Genomic DNA, 22,924 nt, shown 5'->3' with positions numbered 1-22,924 from the left:
TGCATTAAAACATACATACACACATAAATAAATAAGGAAAGTTGTTTTTTTTTAAAGAAAGCAAGCAAATAATTGAATACAATGAGAGGAAAATCAAATAGATGTGTCAAGAGGTTAAGCTAGAAGACAGCTGCCCAGTAGCACCATTGCTGAACATTAGATTTGGACAAACAACAGCACTGAGTATAAAGTCTTGCATACTTATAAAAGTTTGAGGAAGTCACAAACCAGATCGCATGTCGCCATGAGCCACTCTTTGGGGTTTTCTGTTACCCCAAACTATGTGGCAGTCGTCAAAGAAAAGAACTGTACAGAGTGAGGGGTGGGAGGTCAGAGGGTTCGGACAATTAGAGATGGTGGGAAAAGGTGAAGGGTCGGGGGTCAGGCTTCAGACAGGAGGCTGGTGGAGGGCAAAGGAAAAAGTAGGGAGGGGCTGCTGAAAGGGCAAGGTTAGAGGGTGGGGCAGAGGATGGAACAGGGCAGAGTGAGCAGGGGATGGAGCTTCTGGATAGGGAGAGGTAAAGGAGAGAGAGTAGGGCAGGAGGGGGAGAGGAGGGACACTGATTGAGACACTGGACAGTGGGTCCTCTCTAAGTTGGGGTTTTGGTGTTGGTGGTGGTGGTGGTGGTTTGGTTTGGTTTGGTTTGGAAGAGCAAGGGCAGTCTGAGGTCTAAAGTGAGGTGTGCCCTGAGTACACTCTTGGTCATGTGATAGCGTGATCTTCAAGAGTCTGAATACACTGGGACACCCTGCAGTAAGAAGGTTGCTGGTCATTTCCCAGAGAGCCTTGTCCCTGCTCCATCATCCCTGCCAGAAGTCAGGTGGCAGTCTCCTGACCAGAAATGTAGAGAGCATGTTGCCTGCATCTCCGGAAAGCAAGCCTTTGCCAGGGAGCGCTGCTCCATGTGTGTCTGAGCTCTCTGGGGATATATTTCATCATCATCCCCATCCTGGTGGCAGCAGCCACAGAGGTGAGGGAACAAGGCCAGAGGAGCCCTGGGGGTGTCCTTCGCCTTTGAATAGGTCCCTTCCCATGACACCCCCTGCTGTATGGCTCCCTCTTGGCTCCTTTGCTGCTATGAGGGTCGCATTCATTAAACACAAACAAAAGAACAAGCTATGTGCTAGCCACAGACTATTTGACCTGTTTAGGAATCATTGTTTAGCAGTATCTTGACAGACTCCCTTTGTGCCCCATTGATCTGGTACCTCCAGAAAATGTCAAAATACCATGTTTATGTTCCTGAGGATTGAATAGGATGGAAATATGTCCTCTTAGCTTGACTAAGGAGCTTGCTTGCTGCCTGTTATCAAAACACACCTCTTTTGCGGTCTGCTGTGCCATGAAGATTAAGCATAAAAACATAGAAATCTGATAGCAAAGAGAACCCCTGACTGCTAACAGCTCTAAGCACCCCCACCCCCGCAAAACACACATTAAAATACAGACTTATTTTGCAGTATGTTGTGTTGTGTGACTTGAGTCAATTCATCAACTTTTGTGAATTTTAATTGTCTCACTTATTATAAATGAGAATGTCCACAGTAATGTTTACTTCCATCCTCCTGGGGAGTCCATGTGTAGTGCCATTCCTGTAACAAGGCTGGGCTGATTGTAAGCCTCAAACAACTACTTCTTAATGAAGCAGATGGATGTCTAAACCACTTGGAAGGTCCGGGGATATGATCTTAGCTGTATCAATGATCCAGCCTGTGGGTACGAGTCTCCGCTCACCTCCCCACTCTCTACCTGCCTCTCTCTCTCTCTCTCTCTCTCTCTCTCTCTCTCTCTCTCTCTCTCTCTCTCTCTCTTCTCCCTTCCCTCTCTCTCCCTACCCTTCCGCCCATCTATAATTAGACTTTTTATGAAGCAGTCTAATCAGGTGGTCCTGTGTCACTGAGCCTGACAGTGAGAACTTCTAGGGAGGAAGGGAGGGCTGACTGGAAGGGAGTGGCTTGGTTCGGAGGAAAGGAGAGTGACAGGCATTCTGGGGGGACATAAACATAACCACACACAGGGGAAGGAAGATGAGGACAGGCCCGCAGGATGAGGCTGTCAGTTGCCACTCGGGGTCTCTGCTGAGGATTTGCCAATGATTTCCAAAACACAGGATGAGTGGCTCTAGCCAACATCTGACTGGGAGACTAGAAAGGAGCAGAGGAATAAATTGAATTTCTGCAGAGCTGGTACCTCCCGATGCTCACAGGAGTTCACACAAGTCTCCCCTCCTCCCCCTCCTCTCAACCTCTCTCTCCCTTTCTTTTCTAAGAGATAGGTAAACTCATTACCTTCAGAAAAATGATAATCCGCCCAGCAGAGCCCTGCTCCGCAGCCCCACTCAAGAAAAACACAGACAATGAACATATAAACCTCAGTTGCCGACAGAGTCACAGTGTCCCTCTGCCCTGACTTTGGGACTCCTGCCGTTTCTGTATGCTATTTTGCAGTGTCCTGGCGTTCGCAAAATAAACCAGCCCTCTGCATTAGCAAGCATTCCAAGCTGCACTTTGGGACCCAATGGGGGACTTGGAAGGACTATTCCTGCATTGGCCAGATCTCTCTTCCTAGGTGAAATACCAGTTTCCTTTCTTCCCCAACAGGCATCAATCCCCATCAAATGCCTGAAGCAGTTTAGCAGAGGCACCTGCTGGAGGTAGGGAGGAAAGTGGCCAGACTGAGGAGGTGTCTGTGTTCTGGGGTATCTGGGAGGGGCTACATCTGGTGTAGACTTGGCCTCCTCACGGTGCAGCATGTTGAATGTGCACAGGCAGGGTGAGGACTCCCACTGCAGCCCCTCTCTTAGCTCCTTCTAACAACAATGAGATCCACATCTATATCACCACCTCTGTTTTCCCTGGAAAACAATGTGTCCAGAAACAGTGAGTTGAGCAGGAGCTGTATTTCATTCACAGTGGAGACCAACAGGCGTGCTGATGAGATGAAGCAGGCTGCGGTCCAGGTCGAGCTCCAGGTTAGACCCTGAGCTTTTTCTCAGAGAATTTGTGATCCATGAAGATGTCCAACCATCTTACCAAAAGTTGGCACCATGCATGCACACGACCCCAGGGGAAGCCTGGAATCCCTGCTCTGCCTGCTTCTGAGCTTAGCTTGGTCGCTGCTAGGAACTCGTGTGTGTTTGTGTAGTTGGCTCTGGGTTTTCTGGAAGTGCTCGCATCCCTGGATGCTCAGTGTGGCTCCTACTTGGAGCAAGGCAGAGGTTGCGCAGTCATCTTCCGGACCCGATTCCAACTCTCCCCCCCCCCTTCACCTGGACCTAATAACGCCAAAGCAGGCAGATCACAGTGAGCACCATTCATTGACTCAGTAGTCTGGCATCCAACTCGATGTGTGATCCACACGGCAGGCATAACAGTGCTATTTCTACAACCGTGTTCCATGCTCAGGGCACTCTAAATTGGCCTATTAAATCTTTTTCTTGAGTACTTTGTAGAGCAATTGAGGAGCAGGATCTTGTGCCTGCTGTTCCCACTGCCCAGAATGTGCTAATTCATTTTCAATCTAATCTTGATTTGTCTATCAACCTGTCCCCAACAAAATCTCTCTTCCCTGACGGTCCCTGCGGGTTAGGCTCTGTCGGCCTGCTGGATGCTTTCCCCCATGTCTGTTAGAACCTCTCAAGCCCCCCACAGGATTTTGAAAACCCAACTGTGGAGAAATGGCATTCACCTAACAAGTGAACCTTTTCCAAGGCCTTGATGAGCTCAGCCATCTCTAAAGGGAGCTGGGAGATACTCGCCAAGGGAAGGCGTCCCGGGGAAGGCGGTAAGGAAGGCGCTGTGAAAGTCTCCAGCCCAAACAGGTAGAGAAAGCTTGTCAGGAAGCAAGGGACGAAGGGGGTAGAAGACAAATGAGGCTCATTGTGAAATGCTGATAGGAGCCGGCCTGGCCTCAGGGCGGGGCTTGACACAGTGGCTGGAAGCAACAATGCTACTGTGGAATTATGGGAGTACAAAGAAATGGGAACTCTATGCAAACGGCAGCCACAGAGTACTCTAGAGAGGAGACAGAATGTCTTTCCCTGCCAGCAGAAGGGAGCCATTTAGAGCAAGAATGGCAGTCATTTGCACAAGGGTTAAACAACAACAACAACAACAATAAAACAAAAAAACAAAAAAAACTCTTCCAACTGTAAAATTCTTGAAATATCCCTAGCAAGGCCATGGCTCTGCCCAGGAGATGGGGTGTGATCTGGAAAGGCAATGAGACCGCAATAAGCCTTGGGAAGACGCCGCCCTAATGAACACACTTCCCTTCACCCCTCCCCGCTTCTTCCAGCAAATTCTATTACTCCACCAGCCTGCTAGCGATCAGTTGGGTCTTTAGAGAATAGCGTGTGAAAGCCGAGTTACTCCACGACAGGATCTTTGAAGACAATGTAATGTGGCATTTCTCAATTTTCTCTGATTTTGTGCAGAGAAAATAGAAGAGTGTCATAAATATTTTCTGCAAATAGTGTTACAGATAGAAGCACAGCTGGCAGTACCAGGGTTCTGCCATTGCTCAGATGCTAGATTCTGGGTTTTCCGAGGGAAACAACCACGCTGGCAGACTCATTGGCGTCACGTTTCTCAGACACGCTTCTTTTTCTCACGGTTGAGTGATGAATTCGGTTCTGTCTGTGGACTCCTGGTGGTCGGGTAATGCTGGGTTGTGAGGACTTCCGGGCTTAGCAGATTCGGGGTATATTAGGGACTATTGAAACTGATCAGAAATGTTAGATGTTAACCCAGTGCACAGAGCTGCCTACGACAAAAATGGTGGGTAGGTGAGGGGTTAGTGAGGTCCCGAGATGGGATAGAAGGAAGAACTGCTGGGTTCTGATCTCAGTTCTCAGACTTGCAGACTTCCAGCCGATCACATAGCATCCTGGGATCTCAGGGTCTACCTCTGTATAACTGTAATAATAAATCGCCCACGTTTAACTAGTGGTCAGTGAAATTTGTGTCTTTGAAATTTCTTCAGAGTCAAAAAGCACACACTTAAGCCTGACTGATAGCTTAGCCTTGTGGCCCTGGTGCCCAAGCCCAGTTTGTGTAACCCCCTTTACCTTCTTAAGGTCCCATTACCTTCACTGGCCCAGCATTGCCACCAGTTTCAACACAGTGCTGAGTTTTACAGAGTTTTGCTCTCAGCTGTCAATCTCAAGCTTAAGTAGCAACACGCTATTGTCTCCGAGAATTGTTAAGACAGAAGCTTTGGCTGGCAAATTGGCTTAGTGGGTAAAGGCACCTGCCGCCAAGCCGAGTGACCGGAGTTTAGTCCCCAGAACTCACATGATAGGAGAGAACTGACGCCTACAAGTTGTCCTCTGACATTTACACATGTGCCTCAGCACCCACGGCCCTCCCACATTAGTAAATGCCTTGGTAATAAGTGATTGTAATGAAATGGGAAACTTCCTATAAACCTAAATAAATGCAGTCATCAAATACAAGTGTTCTAGAAGGCTCTGTAAGAGATAGATGCACTGTCTTAGTCAGGGTCTCTATTCCTGCACAAACATCATGACCAAGATGCAAGTTGGGAAAGAAAGGGTTTATTGAGCTTACACTTCCACACTGCTGTTCATCACCAAAGGAAATCAGGCCTGGAACTCAAGCAGGACAGGAAGCAGGAGCTGATGCAGAGGCCATGGAGGGATGTTCCTTACTGGCTTGCTTCCCCTGGCTTGCTCAGCTTGCTTTCTTATAGAAGCCAAGAATACCAGCCCAGGGATGGCACCACCCACAATGGCCCTCCGCCCCTTGATCACTAATTGAGAAAATGCCTTATAGTTGGATCTCATGGAGGCATTTCCTCACCTGAAGCTCCTTTCTCTGTGATAACTCCAGCTTGTGTCAGGTTGACACTCAAAACCAGCCCGTACACCAAGGAATCATCCAACCACAGGTAGGAATAAGGGATGCCTGGGAAATACTCTGTATTATCCTTTTGGCTTCCCAGGAGGAAGCACGCTAGGGCACGTTAGAATCATTTGTGTGAGTGACAGAATTACCTTTATCTGTTTGAAACTCCCAGGTACTCTGGTCATCCCGCTGAGGTTCCAGATGTCAGAACCAGGACAAGTTAACCATGCTGTGCTCACTCTGACATGCAGATATAGAAAATATGTCAGTGTAGGATTGTTTTATGTCTGTGCATTTGGGAGTGCTTTCTTGAACAGACATGAGTAATTGGAGCACATATTGTTTAGCTGTAAATGCTGGGACTCCCATCTCCCTACCACGCTGGGTTTCCCAAGGGTCAGAGGAAACCTGGGATCAAAGTGCCATGAATAAACATACCCAGGACTTGAAAGAGAGCACAGGCCTGTTCCCTCGTTCTCAGTTACTGTTCTTCTGAAATCTATAATCAGATAGTTGGGCTCCCTGTGGTCTTCCTCTTGAAGGTTGTATTGTGTACTCTGGGTCTTTTGCCTTTCTGCACAAGTTTTAGAATTTTGTGGATCTGCAGAAACTCTTGTTGGAGTTCTGGTAAGAATTGTTTGGCCTGGTGGATTATCTTGGGGAGTTGGTCCATTTCTCTATCAGTGTATGAGCTCAGTGTGGCTTTCCATTGTATCTAGAGCATTGATTGACTTAACCTGCCTTATGTCATCTTCAACATATGTATGCCATACCTGGAATTTTAAAAACATACTTATACTTAAGTAATTTTAACTGTCCTTTGGTTAGGACTTTTCATGTATTTGTTATAGATAGAATATATGTAATTAATTTGTGTTTATTGAATTTGTATCCTCTGGCTTTATTAAATTCAGTTGGCTTCAGGAACATTCTGTTTTGTTTTGTTTTGTTTTGTTTTGTTTTGTTTTCTTGAACCAAAGATCAAATCCAAGGCCTCCCATGTGCTAAATAAGAGCCCTACCACTAAACTACATCCCTAGCCCTCTTTGCTCGTTTTATTTTGACCTTGAGCTAGTCTGTATCCCAGGCAAGCCTTGAACTTACAGTCTTTAAGCACAGCCTCTTTTATAGTCGGGGTTGCTGGTCTGTGATTTTTAAAATTGCTTAGTACTTTCTGTCTGCTTTCAATCATATAATCTATAATCAAAGGCTTGTGTCCCTTCTCTTGTGTATTGTGTCCCTTCTTGTGCTGTCTTCTTGCGCTGGCTGCAGCTCTGCACTGAGTTAAGTTGAGCAGAGTGGTGGCAGTGGGCATCCTTGTGTTAGCACCTGTTCCAGTGGAAAAGATTCAGACCTCAGCATTGCTGGTGACATCATAAGCCATGACTGCCCTTTCCCAGTGCTCTTTGACTTTCCCCATCAGGTCTGTAAGTGGACAGAGGGTGGGTGTGCTCGGTGTAGAGCTCGTTCTAGCTCGTTCTTGTGATCACACGTATTCTTGCCTGTTAGGAACTCATTGGCTGAAATGGAGTCTTCCGTTGCCACGCCTCTCTGATACACAAAACAGGAGTATATCGAAAAGCAAACACCCAGAATGCACTTCTGCCAAAGTTCTTTAGGTCTAAGCCTTGTCTTGTCATATTTTTTGTCTCAGGGTTTGTATCCGTTTTCAGGCTGACACACCCAGCCTCCCAGCCTTCCCACTTCCCGCCTCTCTCTGCCTTGTCATTTCCCTACAGTCTGTGCCTAGAGTAAAGATCCTGGTTAGTCGAGGAGAGGATGGGGCTAGAAGATGGTAGGGCTGCTGTAGAAGCCACTCCCACACAGCACTCAGCTGTGAAGATTCTGGCTTCATGTAGACTTGCATTTCTGCTCCAGGATTCAGAGGGTGAGGGGTCTTTCCCGGTACTCAGGCAAGCCTGAGTTAATTCATATCCCATTGTACTCAGCAAAGCTGTAGCTAGGGAGACATCCTGGACTCAGGCATTAGCAGCCCCTCTGTCTGGTACTAATTTTTACTTATAAATTTTTCTTTAAATGTTCAAAATCTGTTTTTATGTATTGGTGGATATTTTAATAGCTAACTGAGAGTTCTGTAATGGAGCTAACTTATCAGGTCCAATTTTGATTATGAGTATCCTGAATGATTACTAATTTTGTCTATGTGGCCAGTCACAGTCCCTGCTTTCAATCTTTAAGATGGGGCTGGGAGGGCAAGTCAGTGTAGAGCCCTTGTCTGGTGCTCACAAGGACCGGAGTTCAGTTCCCAGCACCACCAAATAAGGAACGAAGTAAATAAGTAAATACCAGATAGCAAGCCGTCCATGCATTATACTTGAGGGAAAGAAGGCAAACATTGCCAGGGTTTCTCAGAACCATCAAATTTTACTCAGTCTTTGGACAAAGGAGATGGGCCTAGTAGATAAGGCACTTCCAACCTGAGGATGAAGACTGGAATTTGGATCCCTAGAACATATCTGGGCAGTCATGGAAACCCCTTCTAATCCCAGCACTCTGAAGACAGAGAAGGCAGTCACCAGTAGCCAAATCAGTGAGTTCTCCATTCATCGAGAGTCCCTGCCTTCCAGCAGCCAAGGAAGATACCCTACACCTCAGCTCCATGCTTCAGCATAAATGTTCATGTGCATGGAGACACATGCACACACACACACATATGACCACCACCACAACACACACTCAAAATTAACAAAATGAAATAAACTTGATTGTTTGCTTCTTCTGTGAAATGTTTAATTTTTTGAGCCATTTCCCTCTCGACAATGGCAAAGCACACATGGCTTCCAATAGTGGGGACCCTTTACAGGAACATCCACTCTTCCATATTGCCTTTCTTTTCTTCTGCCCTTTAAAGGCCATACTGCTTGCTGGCTGAGGGGATGTCTCAGCGATTGAAGGCAAAAGCCTAATGACACCAGGCTGACCCCTGATGCCCACGAGAAAGCCAAGTGCGGTGGTGTCCATGAGTAATTCCGGCGCTCTGTTGGTGAGGCAGGAACCAAGGACAGGAAAGCAGAAGCTCCTAGGCCAGCTAGCCTGGAGCATGCAGTACACACACACACACACACACACACACACATGCACAAATAAATAAATAAATAAATAAGCAAATATATTAATACATCAGAACATTAGTGGTGTCTGCTGCATTGTAGAAAACTGTTAAAATCCTGCAAGTTGAAAGTATGAAGGAAAATCACTCATGACTGTAAAGACTTCTTCAGAACCACAGAAGGATCTAGAGTGATTTTTACCGCCAAGTAGGGACTTGGTTATATAATGAGGCATATGAACTGTGTGTACAATGTTGTGGTCTAAAGGGAGACATGCATATTGGGTTCTAGGGAAGGGCAGAAGTTAGCATGCTGCATCTCCCTGACCCTCTTCTCTGTCAGAGGAGAGTTCATTAGCAAACGAGGGGAAAAAAAAGTTCTGAAGACTCAAGTATTAGAAAGATGTATTTCCTTTTATAGATACTGTGGAACTCCAGGGAGATCTTTAATAAGCACATTCCTTTTAACTCTTTTGAAACTACTTGTTTTTGATGCAGAAGGCTAGGTTTTTTAATCACATAGAGAAATGTTACATTTTTAAAAGAACCCACTTTCATGCAAAATTGGGATATTATATGCATATTTTGAAGTTGGGACTGGTGGTTTGAATTCCATCCCAGCTACGTGTTACATGTGCGATCTCAGACTCTGGGAAATTGTGTTGCACAGCTACTTAAAGTTTGAAATATAGATAAAAGCAGCTGCCTTTTAAACAATGGTGCTCATGGGTAGCAGAGCATGGTGAATATGAAACAATACGACCCCTTCAGGTGTCATCAATAAGCTGCTGCTTTGCTGTCATTCAACCCTTCTCCCTCCTCCACAGATTAAGCCCTTCCCAGCTTCCATTTCTCATTTCATATCACCTTACCCTGCTGTTCCCTCTCAAGGCCCCGCAATCAGGTCCCTTTCCACCTGGCTTTTGTAGTTCGCCCAGGCTTTGCCCTTGTATCTGAAGATTTGGAAATGGAAACCACAGAGAGAACATAGAGTGCCCGTCTTTCCTGGTCTAGCCTGCCTCACATCTCTCTCAGTATAGTCTTTGCTAGGTCCAGCCATGCGCCAGAACATCCCTGACTTCAGTTCTCTCCTCAGCTGACTCGTGTACATGCACAGTTTCACTCCCCGGTCATCCGCTGTAAGACATGCAGGTTGTTTCTGGTTCCTGGCTGTGGTGATTAGAGCAGCTGTGAGCATGGCTGAGCCAGTGTCTGTGGAGTAGGATGTCGAGCCCCTTGGGCGTGTGCTAGGCTAGTCATGTGGTAGGCTTATTGTAATCTTGAGGACTCCATCAGCCTGATTTCTAGACTGGCTGCACCCGCGTGCAGCCCCACCAGCAGCCATCAGCGGTGTCCCATCTGTGTATCCTCACCAGCACTGGTTCTCAGTTGTTTTCTTGATTTTAGCCATCCGACTGGGGTGAGATGAAACCTCAAAGATTTTAATTTGTATTTCCCTGGTTGCTGAGGCTGATTTATACTTTCTGAGATATTTCTTAGCCATATTTTTTTTATTTATCTAACTAAGAATTCTTTTTTTAGATCCTCAGCCCATTTTTTTCAAAACTAGGTGAAGTCATCAAATAGATATATAAACAACAAACATGAGCTCAGCTGGGTATGTGTGTGTGTGCATAATATATATGTAATAATAAACATCAAAGAAAAAGATCATTGATTTGAGAGGAAGATGAGGGGCATGAGAGGAGTTGGAGAAAGGAAAGTGGGAAATGATCTAATTGTATAAAATTAATTAGTTTATTTTTATTACTTTTTATACAATATATTTTGATCATATACTTTCCCCTCCCCCAGCTCTTCCTCAATCCTTCCCACCCAGCTTCATGTTCTGTCTCTCAGAAAAGAAAAATAGATAGATAGATAGATACATAGGTACATAGGTAGATAGATAGTAGACAATCTAATAAGACAAAAAAAATAACAAAGCAAAACAAAAAGTGCTCAAAAAATACACAGAGTCTATTAAAATACAAAAAGAGAGAGAAGGTGGACCTGGACTTCCATGCTGTAGGCCCCACGCACTGTCTGATGGCTCCCTCCTATAGAATATGAAATGGCTGGTGACTTCTGTACTGTAGGCTCATGCACTGTGTGCTAGCTCCCTCTTATAGACTATGACACTGCTGGGTAGGAGGGAGAACTGTTCCGGACCCAGTTCTGCAGCAGGGAGCAAGTTACACTGGGCTGGGTTAATATTCTAGAACCACTTGCGCTGCTTGGGATCAAACTGTTGCTATAGAAAGCTCGTCCCATAGAAGAAGATGGCAGACTGGTGCTCATCAGAGGGTAGAAAGGTAGGGAGGAGAGATAGGTTAGGAAAGTGAGTATCAATACACACTAAGAAAGGAGTCATTAGTTCTTGGTTCCTGAAGTATTAGACTTCAGGTACACTACGTATGGTCCATAACACATGTGATCTTTTCCAAGGTAGCCAGAAGACTTCGACAGCTCCTGATATATAGATGCTAAGTGCTGGAGGATATAGACATGTTCTTTTTATTTCTTCATCACATTGTGTACAGGTGTTAAATCACTGTGTTGTGTACCCTAGATCTGTACTAGTGGTTTGTTTATAGTCAGTACCTGCTGCCTGATCTAACTCTAGACAGCTGCATTGGTGTGTAGCTTTTCCTAGGAACTTCATGTGATGTAATCATACAATGTGTCACTTAGGGTTACTGTTGCTGTGATGCGACACCATGATCAAAACAACATGGGAGGATCATCATCCTGGGAAGTCAGGACAGGAAGTCAGTGCAGGAACCCGGAGGCAGGAGCTGATGCAGAGGCCATGGAAGGTGCTGTTTACTGGCTTGCTCCCCTTGGCTTTCTCAGCCTCTTCAAGGACCCAGGACCTCCAGCCCAGGGATGGCACCACCCACAGTGGGCTGGGCCCTCTTCCATCAATCACTAATTAAGAAAATGCCCTATAGGCTTGCCTAATTCCCAAGGACACGTTTTCTTAGCTGAGATTCCCTTCTCTCAGATGACTCTAGCTTCTGTCAGGTTAACATAAAATGAGCCAGCACACAATGCAAACTCCCATTTGCCTGTTTCTTTCACTCAGCATCATAGCAGGTTGTCCATACTGTATACCAGCTATTGATTCCAGCTATTGTCCACTGCTGATTGGGGAGGATTTCCTGTTAGACCCATTGGGTAGACACCAGGCTTGCTCTTCTGTCTGCCAGCCCCACAATCTCACCATCCTACTTACTTCTTAGGGAATCCTTCTAATACTGTCTCCTACCACTCACTGCATTTTTAACAGACTTCAACATTTTACATCATTTTCCAAGAATAAGCATTGTCCCTAACCTTCCCTCAGAACTGAAACAGAACACAAAGTTTCACAAATTTGAGCAGATTCAAATAAACATTTATTTAAAAAAAAATCCTAGAAAATAAATGTTCAAACTCCACTCACAAGCTCTTCCATAGAACGTGATGTCATAGTGGTACAGTGTGTGGGTGTTCGGATCCCCGGGGCTTCTGTGATTACACACTCTACCACAGAGCAGCCTTTGTTGACTGTATAGTAAGGAAGAACAGAGCAGAAAACTAGGGAGAAATTCCAATGTTTTCTCCAGGATTTAATAACTTACAATCAGTGTGTAATTTGTTATCATGGTTGGCCCTTTAAAAACATTTACAGACATCCTCAGACATTTCACATCTTAAAATGGCACCGCAAGATCTGAAACTGTCAAAGGACAGGCAAAGGACCATCCTGTCACCATTAGGAGTGTTAGCCAGAAAGCTACTAAGGTGAACTGGAACGCCATCCTGTCTGCCAGGGAATCCGTCCAGTTTGTGGGGCAGTTTTCCTGCTTTGGGTCATGGTGTTAGTGGGCAGGGGTGGGGGGCAGGAGTAGCAGGCTTGGCAGAGGGAAGAGAAAACCAGTACATTTGGTGAGACAGGGAGCACGTTTAAGGGGGCTCTTGGCCCTCTGTTCATGGTGCTCCAGCATACAGTAAGGACACATGCTCCACTGTGTTCATCGCAGCCTTATTTATAATAGCCAGAAGCTGGAAAGAACCCAGATGTCCCCCAACAGAGGAATGGATACAGAAAATGTACATTTATACAACGGAATACTACTCAGCTATTAAAAACAATGAATTAATGAAATTCTTATGCAAATGGATGGAACTAGAAAATATCATCCTGAGTGAGGCAACCCAATCACAAAAGAACACACATGGAATGCATTCACTGATAAATGGATATTAGCCCAAAAGCTCAGAATAAACAAGATAAAATTCACAGCTCACATGAAGCTCAAGAAGAAGGAAGACCAAAGTGTGGGTGCTTTGGTTTTTCTGAGAAAGGGAATAAAATACTCAGAGGAGCAATTATGGAGACAAAGTGTGGGGCAGAGATTGAAGGAAAGTCCATCCAGAGACTGTTCTACCTGGGGATTCATCCTATAAACAGTCACCAAACCCAGACTCTATTGTGGATGCCAAGAAATACTTGCTGAAAGGAGCCTGACATGGCTGTCTCCTGAGAGGCCCTGCCAGAGCCTTACAAATACAGAGGTGGATGCTCACAGCCAACCATTGGACTGAGCCTGGGGTCCCCAATGGAGGAGTTGGAGAAAGAACTGGGGGAGCTGAAGGGGTTTGCAACCTCATGGGAAGAACAACAATATCAGCCAACCAGACCGCCTAGAGCTCCCAGGGACTAAGCCATCAACCAAGGGGTACACATGGTTCCGGCTGCACTTGTAGTGGAGGACGGCCTTGTTGGGCATCAATGGGAGGAGAGGTCCTTGGTCCTGTGGAAGCTTGACAGACGCCCAGCATAGGGAAATCGAGAGAGGGGAGGTGGGAGTGGGCTGGGTGGGGGAGCATCCTCATGGAGGCAGGGGGAGGGGCATGGAATAGGGGTTTTCTGGGAGTGGGGAAACCAGGAAGGGGAATAACATTTGAAATGTAGATAAAGAATATATTCAAAAAAAAAAAAAAAAAAAGGAAACACCAAACACCAGACCTTTTGGAATAATTGATAATTTCTATTTTTGTCTGTATTGTTTTATCTTTTAAAATTCCCTCTTTTTTTGATTTGAGAATCTTATGCATGCGTGTAATGTGATCCAATCCACCCTTCTATTCCCCCTTCCAATTTCTCTCCCATTCACCCTTCCCCCACACCCCTCCCCACTTCACAGGCTCTGTTTCTAAACCCACTGAGGCCACTTGACTCGGAGCCTCTGTGGGCACGGGTGTAGGGCCGTCTGCTGGAACATGGGTAAGCAAGCTCCCCTGAAGAAAACTCTCACTCCACCACAGCCATCACTTTGCCAATGCCTTGCAAGCCTCTTCCCTTTCCACGCTAAGACTTGGCTGGTTTGCTTTTGCGCAGATCTGGAGGCTGCAGTTACACAGCCACTGAGCTCATATCTGCAGCAGCCCCTTGGTGCCTGGCTGTTTTGATTCAGATGTCATCTCTGGCCCCTACAGTCTTTCTGCCCCCTCTTCCACAATGTCATTCTCCCTCCCTCCCCCCACCTCTGGTTCTATCCCCCCCTCCCTCCTCCCCCTCCCTCCTCCCTCTCCCTTCTCCCTCCTCCCTCTTCCTTCTCCCCTCTCCCTCCTCCCTCTCCCTCCTCTCTCTCCCCTCTCCCTCCTCCCTCCTCCCTTTCTCTTCTCCCCTCTCCCTCTTCAACTCTGTGACAAAGTCAAGTGATTTCCCTTGCCTTGCAAACTACCTACCACAGCCCTAAGAATGCAGGCCGGCATTTGTGTGTGAACATTGTTGCCTGCATTCCCAGGGCTGGCCTGTCACTTCTTTACACCTGGGCAAGGGTGGTGTGACAGACTTACCAAGCTGCTTCAGCCCAGATCTCTGTCTCCTTTGTTCTAATTTATGGCTTCCCCCAGATGAGTCTCTGCTGTTTAGATTAATAGAAAGATTTGTCGGGTTCTCAGTATCTAATTAAAGAGTCATCTCAACAGTGGACCATACGCATATGATTTTTAATCATCAGAACCGTGAGGTAAAAGAAAGCCCCCGCCTTTTGGGCAAAGGGGCCTGCTTGGACAGGTGTGAGAAACATGAAATGTGAGATGTATTGTTTTGTGCACAGAAACGGTCCCGCTTGCTAATTTTACAGAGTAAAAGAAACCCAAGAAAGACTTCATTGTGATGTTGTCAGGTCCATTTACAGTGTGGGCTCTGTGAATGTTCTCATACTGTCACAGAGGTGACAGAGACACTTTGGACCTTCTGGGCTGCGTGGGGCACTGGTAGCACACGTCACAGACACAGGGGGAATCGGGGGTTTCAGGCAAAGCAGGAATCACAGCTGACCTCCCCCACTGTTAGAACTGCGGGTGGAGGGAACACTAGGGAGGGCCAATCCACTTGGGGATTAGCAGCTTTCTGGGCTAACAGTGTGGGTTAAGTGAGGTCATTGGACAGTGTGGTCTGTCTTTCCTCTCCGGTTCTTTCCTGTTGGGGGTAGGGCACAACAAAAATTTTATTTGTTATAAATCAAAGCTTCCCTGTCACAAAGGCATAAATAAGTTCCATTCAACAGCCGCTTTAAATTATCCAGAGCCTGGGGAGCAGAGAACGATTCTGTGACTTCTCAGAGAGCCTGTTCCCTGTTCCCCATGGTGCTTACTGCTGAGTCCTGAAGCCAAGTCCCTCGGGGTTGAGTGCTAGCTGCAGCTTCTGCCATTTTAGCTGCAGGGTCAGTGTCAGAGGGACACTCTGCCCCTCTCCTTGGGCCTGTCATTTCCACTTGAGGCCCAGAATATAGAAGACCTTCAGCATCCTTGGAGACTTGATGTGGTGTCAGGGCTTGGCTCCTTCCTTCCTTCCTTCCTTCCTTCCTTCCTTCCTTCCTTCCTTCCTTCCTTCCTTCCTTCCTTCCTTTCTCCCTCCCTCCCTCCCTCCCTCCCTCCCTCCCTCCTTCCTTTCCTCCTTTTTTCTTTGTAAAAGGTAGAGTTTTAATAACTGCTTTTTGGCACCAGGTTGTTATACTCACAAAATAATTAGAAATGTCTTATGGGATGGTTTTGTTTAAATGCTCGTTTTTATATAGAACATGTGCTGCACATCATCAGGGTACATGAGTACTCCAAAGGGTTCTTTGATGACCGCCATCTTCTCTCCCAACTCTCCCACTGGTGAGTTGTCCTCACGGAGCTGTGGGTTTGAGTCTGTGTCTGGCTGACATTTATTACTTATCATTTCTTAGGGTTGGTGTGTCAGACCTTGCTCCGCCCACTTCTCCTTTCTCTCCTGTGAGATTCCAGCTAACACGCATTTCCCTTCTGTGAAAGATGAAAAATACACCCATCAGCCCTGCTTCCAGTCCAAGACCCAGAGCCAGGACTAATCTTAGCTTAAATTATTGCGTTACCACTTCCAGAGTTTCTATTGCCAGTTTTTATGTAATTCTGATCTTTTCTAATATTCGTTCTTGTTATTTAAATTTTCAAACATACTTTTTTTTTGAGACAGGGTCTCTCTGCCTAGCCCTAGCAGTCCTAAAACTAGCTAGCTCTGTAGACCAATATGGCCTCATACTCACAGAGATCCCCCTGCCTCTGCCTTTTGAGTATTGAGATTAAAGATATGCACCACCACACCTGGCTTATTACAATTCTTTCAAAAGTCTCTCAGAACCTAAATATTATAGTAGAGAAGTTCTGTTTCACCTCTGAATTTCCTTTCTCTCAGTTTTCTGACAGTCCCCTCCTCCTGCACCTGGTTGCAGTTCTGCTGGATGATGCTGCGTTACTCACAGAAGTATCTTTTTGCTGCTACCCATCAGGGCAAAAGCATATCACCTTAATTCAGGCAAGATGTACATTAACTGATTCGTTCTGGGTAAGGACCATCCTGCTCGACCACATGATTCCGAGGTTGTAGCCCTTTGGGAGTCATGATGAAAGCCCGGTGTTCACTCATATACCTCCTCCTTTTTGGGTCCTCAGTGTACACTGCGGTGCATTCTTGTCCTTGAGGCCACCCAAGCTGTTTCTCAGCTACTTGGCCTTCTTGGCTCTTTTTTCAAAGCATCACAGGGCAAAGTGGCTCCTTGCACAAGGTGCCCAGCCCTAAGCTTCCAGTCTTTTCATGAGTCTTTTAGGTGCCTACAGCTTCCATGGTCTGGGTTACCTTCCCACGGTGTCTCAAAAATATTTGGGTCATTTTGCCTTGCACGAGTCAGTCCGAAGCAAGCTAATCCACCATTGCTGGGAAAATGGATTCTGCTGAAGATAGTTAAATCACATCTCAGACATTACATCATTTAATACAAAACAGGTGGGCAGTTCCTTACAGCTTGGGTGTATCTCATGCTAAGATCTCCTTCAGTATCTGAGAGGGGTCTTTTTTTACCATTTCCCTTCTTGAATCCGGATGCACCCGGCCATCTTCTACATGTGCTTGTTGCATCTCGTAAGTCTCTTTAAATCTCAACTGTTTTCCCGACACCCTGCCCCCCCCCCCATCTCTTTCTTTTCCTGCCCTGCCCTGTGAAGGGCCCCGTGCCGAGGTCCTGTGGATTCCCATAGCCTGGACTCAGCCCGCTGTTTCTACACATTCCTTTATCACTCGTGTTTCCCATAAAATGGAATTTAATTTTATGGGCTCCATTAGATTCTGTTTCGGTTTGTTGGTTTCTGTTTGGTTTGGCAAGGATGCTGTATAGGTAAATGCAAAACAATTTCAACCATGTCCCCTCAGACAGTACTCAATGTCTGGTTTCCCATGTCAGTGACTGAGTAGTGCGTTCATCTTGTGACAGCCTAACCCGCCACTGGAAGATTCTCCACCATCCTGCCCTCTGCCAGCTTCGCCTAGCCATACGTTTTCCCCCTGGACTGGATTGTCAGGAGTTGCAAACCATTTTTTCCCCAAACCCCATCACTATTCCAGATTTCTCACTTAACTTCCACACAACTAGGTCTGTGCGTTCAGAGATGCGACTCCATCACTTCAGGCAGGTTAGGTTTGCCCTTTAGGACCAGCAGACACTTTGTCTTCAGGCTTTATAAACAGGCCCAAGCAATAACTGTTTCTTCCCACCCTATAAAATATTAAAGCACTGCTGCCACTGAGGTAGTGCCAGTGTGGACGTATCCTATGGAGAGCACGGGGCACAGAGCAAAAGTCCTGCCCGTGAAGGCTTCTCTTCTTTGTGCCTTTGAATGCTCAAGTAGGCGATTGATTCCCAGACCCTCTGCCTCTGCTGAAAGCTGAGGGCAGCAAGACCATATGTGCCTAGAGTTGGAACTAAAGCTAGTATGTCTGCCCCTCCCCCAGCTCCCCTTCTCCCCCCCCCCCGGGGGGGGGATGCCTGCTCTCACCCCACCCCCCACCCCACCCCGGCCACAAGGCAGCTTTTGCATCCTAGGCCCAGACTTCTGGGGTATGACTGCGCCCATTGTCCCTATGAAAAGAAGATTTGTAATGCCCAGGTGAGTAGACTGGCATGCCAGCTAACTGTGGCGTTATAAAATTGGCATATGTGTTTTTGTGCAGGTGTGACTGCTGTTTCCCAGGAGGTCCCCAGATCCTGTTGAACCAACTCTATAACCTCATTTGTCTCAAATCCCCCTTTTTCAAAGGCCACTGTCTTTGACACCAGGGTCTTTATTTTCTCTAGTTCTCCGCGTTTCCTACCTGGTGATGTGTTTTCCTTCCCCTCAATAGAGGGTCACCTGATAGGAAGACATGCGGAACTAGATAAGTCTGCAGTGGGCAGCCTGGCCTGAGGCCACCTCCCCTCCATATCTACATCCAGCCTCCCCTACCACTGGTAGAATGACCCACCCCTTCCCATGCCCCACGGGCTGAGCCCAGCATTCCATCCTCTCCTCAGTCTAAACCAGCCCACTCTTGCTGTGCCCCAGGTCACTGTGGTCCCTCCCTGCTGTGTTGCAAGTGGGGAGAGATACCCATGCTCCTCTTTGTGTAATGACTTACTCCTCATTTCTTCAGCTTGGCTTTGTGTTCGCCAAGGGTAAGAACACACCTTGGGCTTGTGCAGAGGTCTGAAAACACTGGACTCAGAACCCAGTATCTCACAGTGAACCCCGCCCCCCTCACGTTGACACCCTAATTCCTGTTCCACCCCAGCACACCTTCAGGTTTGCCATGCATCCCTGATTGACATCTGATAGCCCAGTGGGTGAAGACCAGCAGGTTCCGGACTCTCTCATACTTCCCTTTGCAGGTTGATGGAAAGGCCACACCCCAAGTGGGCCACCCAGCAGGAGTCCTACTCCAACCAGTAAGTGTGAGTCTCAATCTACACTTCAGCTTGGAGGCCTTTAGGAACAAAAGTCTCCAGCAGCCTCTTACTAAGAGTCAGCGCACTGAATTTTTGTGTGGGTGTCCCCGACTCCCCACAGGAGGAGCCTCGTGCTCACCCTCTCTTAAGAAACACCACTCAGTTTTTAATCTTCCTGTGACCAAGGCAGGTACCCATCACGGCGTAATTATGCACCACTCTCTCTGCTATCACAGAACCCAAGATTTTCTTCCCTTCTGCTCACTGACATGACAGACACCCACTTAGCAGAGAGATTATTAGTATAAAATTACTTTTTTGGCCTTTAAATTTAACTATACCATATTCACAGCAATAAAATAAAGTCCCGGATCCAGGTGTGCCTTTCAGGGAACGTGTCCGGGGCAATTACCTTCTGAAAATGGCATCCTGCACTTAAGCCTTTTGTCTGAGGATCTTGAAATCATTTCCATACAACTCTGTAATGATGTTCATTCTGTAAGGGACAGGAGGTGAAGTGACTGACCTGCTAGTGTACACCAGAGATGAAGGGGACCCAGGTGTCTGCTTTGTTCCCTACCTCGCCACCTCCTCCCTCTCTGGCCCTTTTAAGAGGCCCGGTCCGCCCTCAGTGGCACAGCGCTTGCCCCGGGTCAGCAACCTTCCCTTTTAAGAGCACGAATGGATAGGTTTCTATATTGCATTTCACAGAGAGGAGCTGAATCCGGGAATGAGAGCCGAAGACCTGTTACACGGGAGGGAGGGAGGGAGGGAGGGAGGGAGGGAGGGAGCGAGGGAGGGAGGGAGGGAGGGGTGGAGTATGGATTCAGCGGGCTCTTGGCTACAGGGCAGCTGAGACAGAGCCACACAGGGCTGACCCTGTCTAGGCAAACACCTGAACTGCCTCTGTGGCCATGGAACAAAGGCAGGCCCTCCTGTCTTCACATCAGGAGAATGTCCTGGTTGCACTCCCTGATTGTCTAACCACACACCCATCCTTTCCAAGTTCTCAGAAGCCAGCTTACCCCCGCATGACCTGCGCCAAGCCACCCAACCACCAGTCTGTTCCCTCCATCCACCACAGTGTCACTTTCTCTCGCCACTCTGGGCAACAAATTTGAACTGAATATGTATGGCTTGCAGGATTCAGGCACGAAAGCACTCTCCTTCCCATAGTTTTGTCATTATTTATTTATTGTATGAATGTTTATCCATGTCTGGTGGGATCATTGGGTCCTGAGAGAAATGCTCAAGTCTGTCCAGTGTGGTATGTCCCCTCAAGCCTGAACACAACCCTGCGTAGGCCTCGGAAGCTCAGTCCTCACTTAGAGCAGCAGTTCTCAACCCGTGGGTCATGACCCCTTTGGCAAATCTCTGTCTCCCCCAAATGTAGCAAAATCACAGTTATGAAGTAGCAATGGAAATAGTTTTATGTTTGGGGGTTGCTACAACATGAGGAACTGTATTAAAGGTTCGCACCATTAGGAAGGTTGAGAACCGCTGTTGTGGAGCCTGTGAGTGGCAGAAGAGACAGTGCTGTGGGATCTGAAATGAAATGGTGCAGTCCTGGGTCCCCATTGTCCAGTCTGCCACCACGCCCATCCTATGCTATGCTATATGCCTGTGATAGTATTAATTGCCAACTTGACAGGTAGGAGATAGGCCTCTGGGCACACCTGTGTGAGGTCATCTAAAGGTTAGCCTCTGAGAAGGTCTGAGGGGAATTGTCTTGATTGTGTCGGTGTGGGAAGAAGGCCTCTTTGTAACGGGTAGGGTCATCTCCCGGGACTGGAATGGAAAGAGCAAGCTGAGTATTCACACGTAAGAATTTATTGCTGTCCTCGTCTGACTGTGGATGAATATAGCATTGCCAAAGGTTTCAACCTCCTGCCACTACTGCAAATCTCCTGCCACTATGGGCTGTTGCCTGGGACTGTCAATCAAATTAACTCTTTCAAAACTGGAAAAGAAACCAAGACAATGAGAAAGGTCTCAAGCATGAGTTGTGTTCCTTCTATGTGCTGGCTGCGCCCCCCCCCCCCAACCCCCAGGGAACACACTACGGACTGGGTGCTTCACCACTGGTGAGAGAAAGTAAGCAGGCAGGTGCTGTAGGAAAGGTGGGCCGTGACAGGCTCGACAACCGAAATTTGCAGCAGAGGCATGGCAGCTCTATTTGGAATTAGGAGAAATGCTCACCCATTTAGCCAGCAAATATATATTGAAAGTATCCAGGCATGCCCCCTATGCTGCACCTCAGAGGAGGGGTCACCTGCCTGGATGGATGGTCACATGACCATCTCTGGCACGGTCTCTTAGATAATTCAAGCTCTGTGCCCTTTCTGCTTGAGCTGTCTGTGAGCCTGGGCAGTCTGTGATTAAATGTTCCCGTGTAGCAGATCTCTTTCATTTATTCCACAAATATATATTGACGGAGCTGGGCTAATGTTGGAGCTTCATGGAAGAGGACCAGGAGCAGATTCATACTCCAAAACGCCAGCCATGCAGCATTCTCCTAATGTAAATGCTCAGGGCCAGATGGATGTCTCTTCACCCAGCCCCCAAAGCAGGAGGTACTCTGGGGATCGGAAGGAAGGTTATATATCATCTCGTCTCCGTATTGGCTTCTAGATCACAAGCTAATTTCCCTCCAGGAGCTCATTAACAGTCACAGCCAGCTCTTCCCCTGGGTCCCAGTCTTCTGATGAAATGCTGGCTGCGAAGGTGAGAGCTACCATCACTGTTTGCCTTTTGGTCTCTTCCAGGATTTTTTTCCCTGGAAGCCATCCCGTCAGAGGTGTGCAAGTGATGAAAGTTGGCAAGCTACAGCTCCATCAAGGCATGTTTCCCCAAGCCATGAAGAATCTGAGGCTGGTGAGTGTGCCAGGACTTGGGTTCCGCCCAGTGTGCCTTTCTCTGGCTCTTGCCAGGCCTCTGCTCGGAGATTACGAAGCTCTGCTTTTAGCATGTGAGCACACACATGGCCAAGTGTGCTGGTAAATGTTTAACAGCCATCTCTAAAACATTTCTAACAGTTGCCAATTTCTGTGGGGTAAGTGTACCCAAATGTAATTCGTTTTACGCTGTCGGTATAGACTCAACTGACTTGTGTATTATGTGTGCCTGTGCACGCACGTGTGTGTGCAGGTATGTGTACATACATGAAGAGGCCAGAGGACAACTAGGTGTCATTCCTCAAGAGCCGTGTCTTATTTCGGGAAGACATGGGATCCTGCTGGCTTGAAGCTCACTGACTAGACTGACTTCCCAGTGCGCATCAGAGACTTGACTGTCTCCACACTCCAAAACTTGGAATTAGAGGTCTGCTCGTCTAGCCCCAGCTTCTAACACGGGCCCTAGGGCTCAAACTCAGGTCCTCATGCTCACATGATGATCACTTAACCTACCCAACTATCTCCCCAGGCCCATAATCATTACAATGTTAACAGTCACTCTGGTGTGAGTCTCAGAACGCCAGTACACATGTGCCCACAAATCACCCTTCTCCACATCCTCTGAGCACAATGTCTCTTCTTACAGGAGGCGAGAACTGCCCATCAGTCTGTAGTCTCTGTAACACTCCCGGATTTCTCTGCCCACTGCCAGGGCAAGCCTTGTCAATACTGACTCACTAACTTTGAGGTCTTTACAAAGCCATTTCCTCTACCTTAAATGTACTTCCCAACACATAACTCTACTGGTCATTCAG

General features: G+C 47.1%; 1 protein-coding gene across 2 annotated transcripts in view; it reads left to right on the top strand.

The window, feature by feature from the left end:
* The window catches only part of Smyd3 (SET and MYND domain containing 3), a 563,480-nt gene that overhangs the window by 523,847 nt on the left and 16,709 nt on the right, over positions 1–22,924 (top strand). For both annotated transcript variants that reach the window (XM_052199949.1, XM_052199951.1), the window contains exon 11: positions 21,981–22,089. In XM_052199949.1, the coding sequence (XP_052055909.1) occupies positions 21,981–22,089 (109 nt within the window). The remainder of the gene's footprint in view (positions 1–21,980; positions 22,090–22,924) is intronic.

Source organism: Apodemus sylvaticus, chromosome 12 (genome assembly GCF_947179515.1).
Source record: "Apodemus sylvaticus chromosome 12, mApoSyl1.1, whole genome shotgun sequence".
Classification (NCBI taxonomy): Eukaryota; Metazoa; Chordata; class Mammalia; order Rodentia; family Muridae; genus Apodemus; species Apodemus sylvaticus.
The sequence above is the reverse complement of the archived record's forward strand: the minus strand, read 5'-3'. Positions and strand labels throughout refer to the sequence as shown.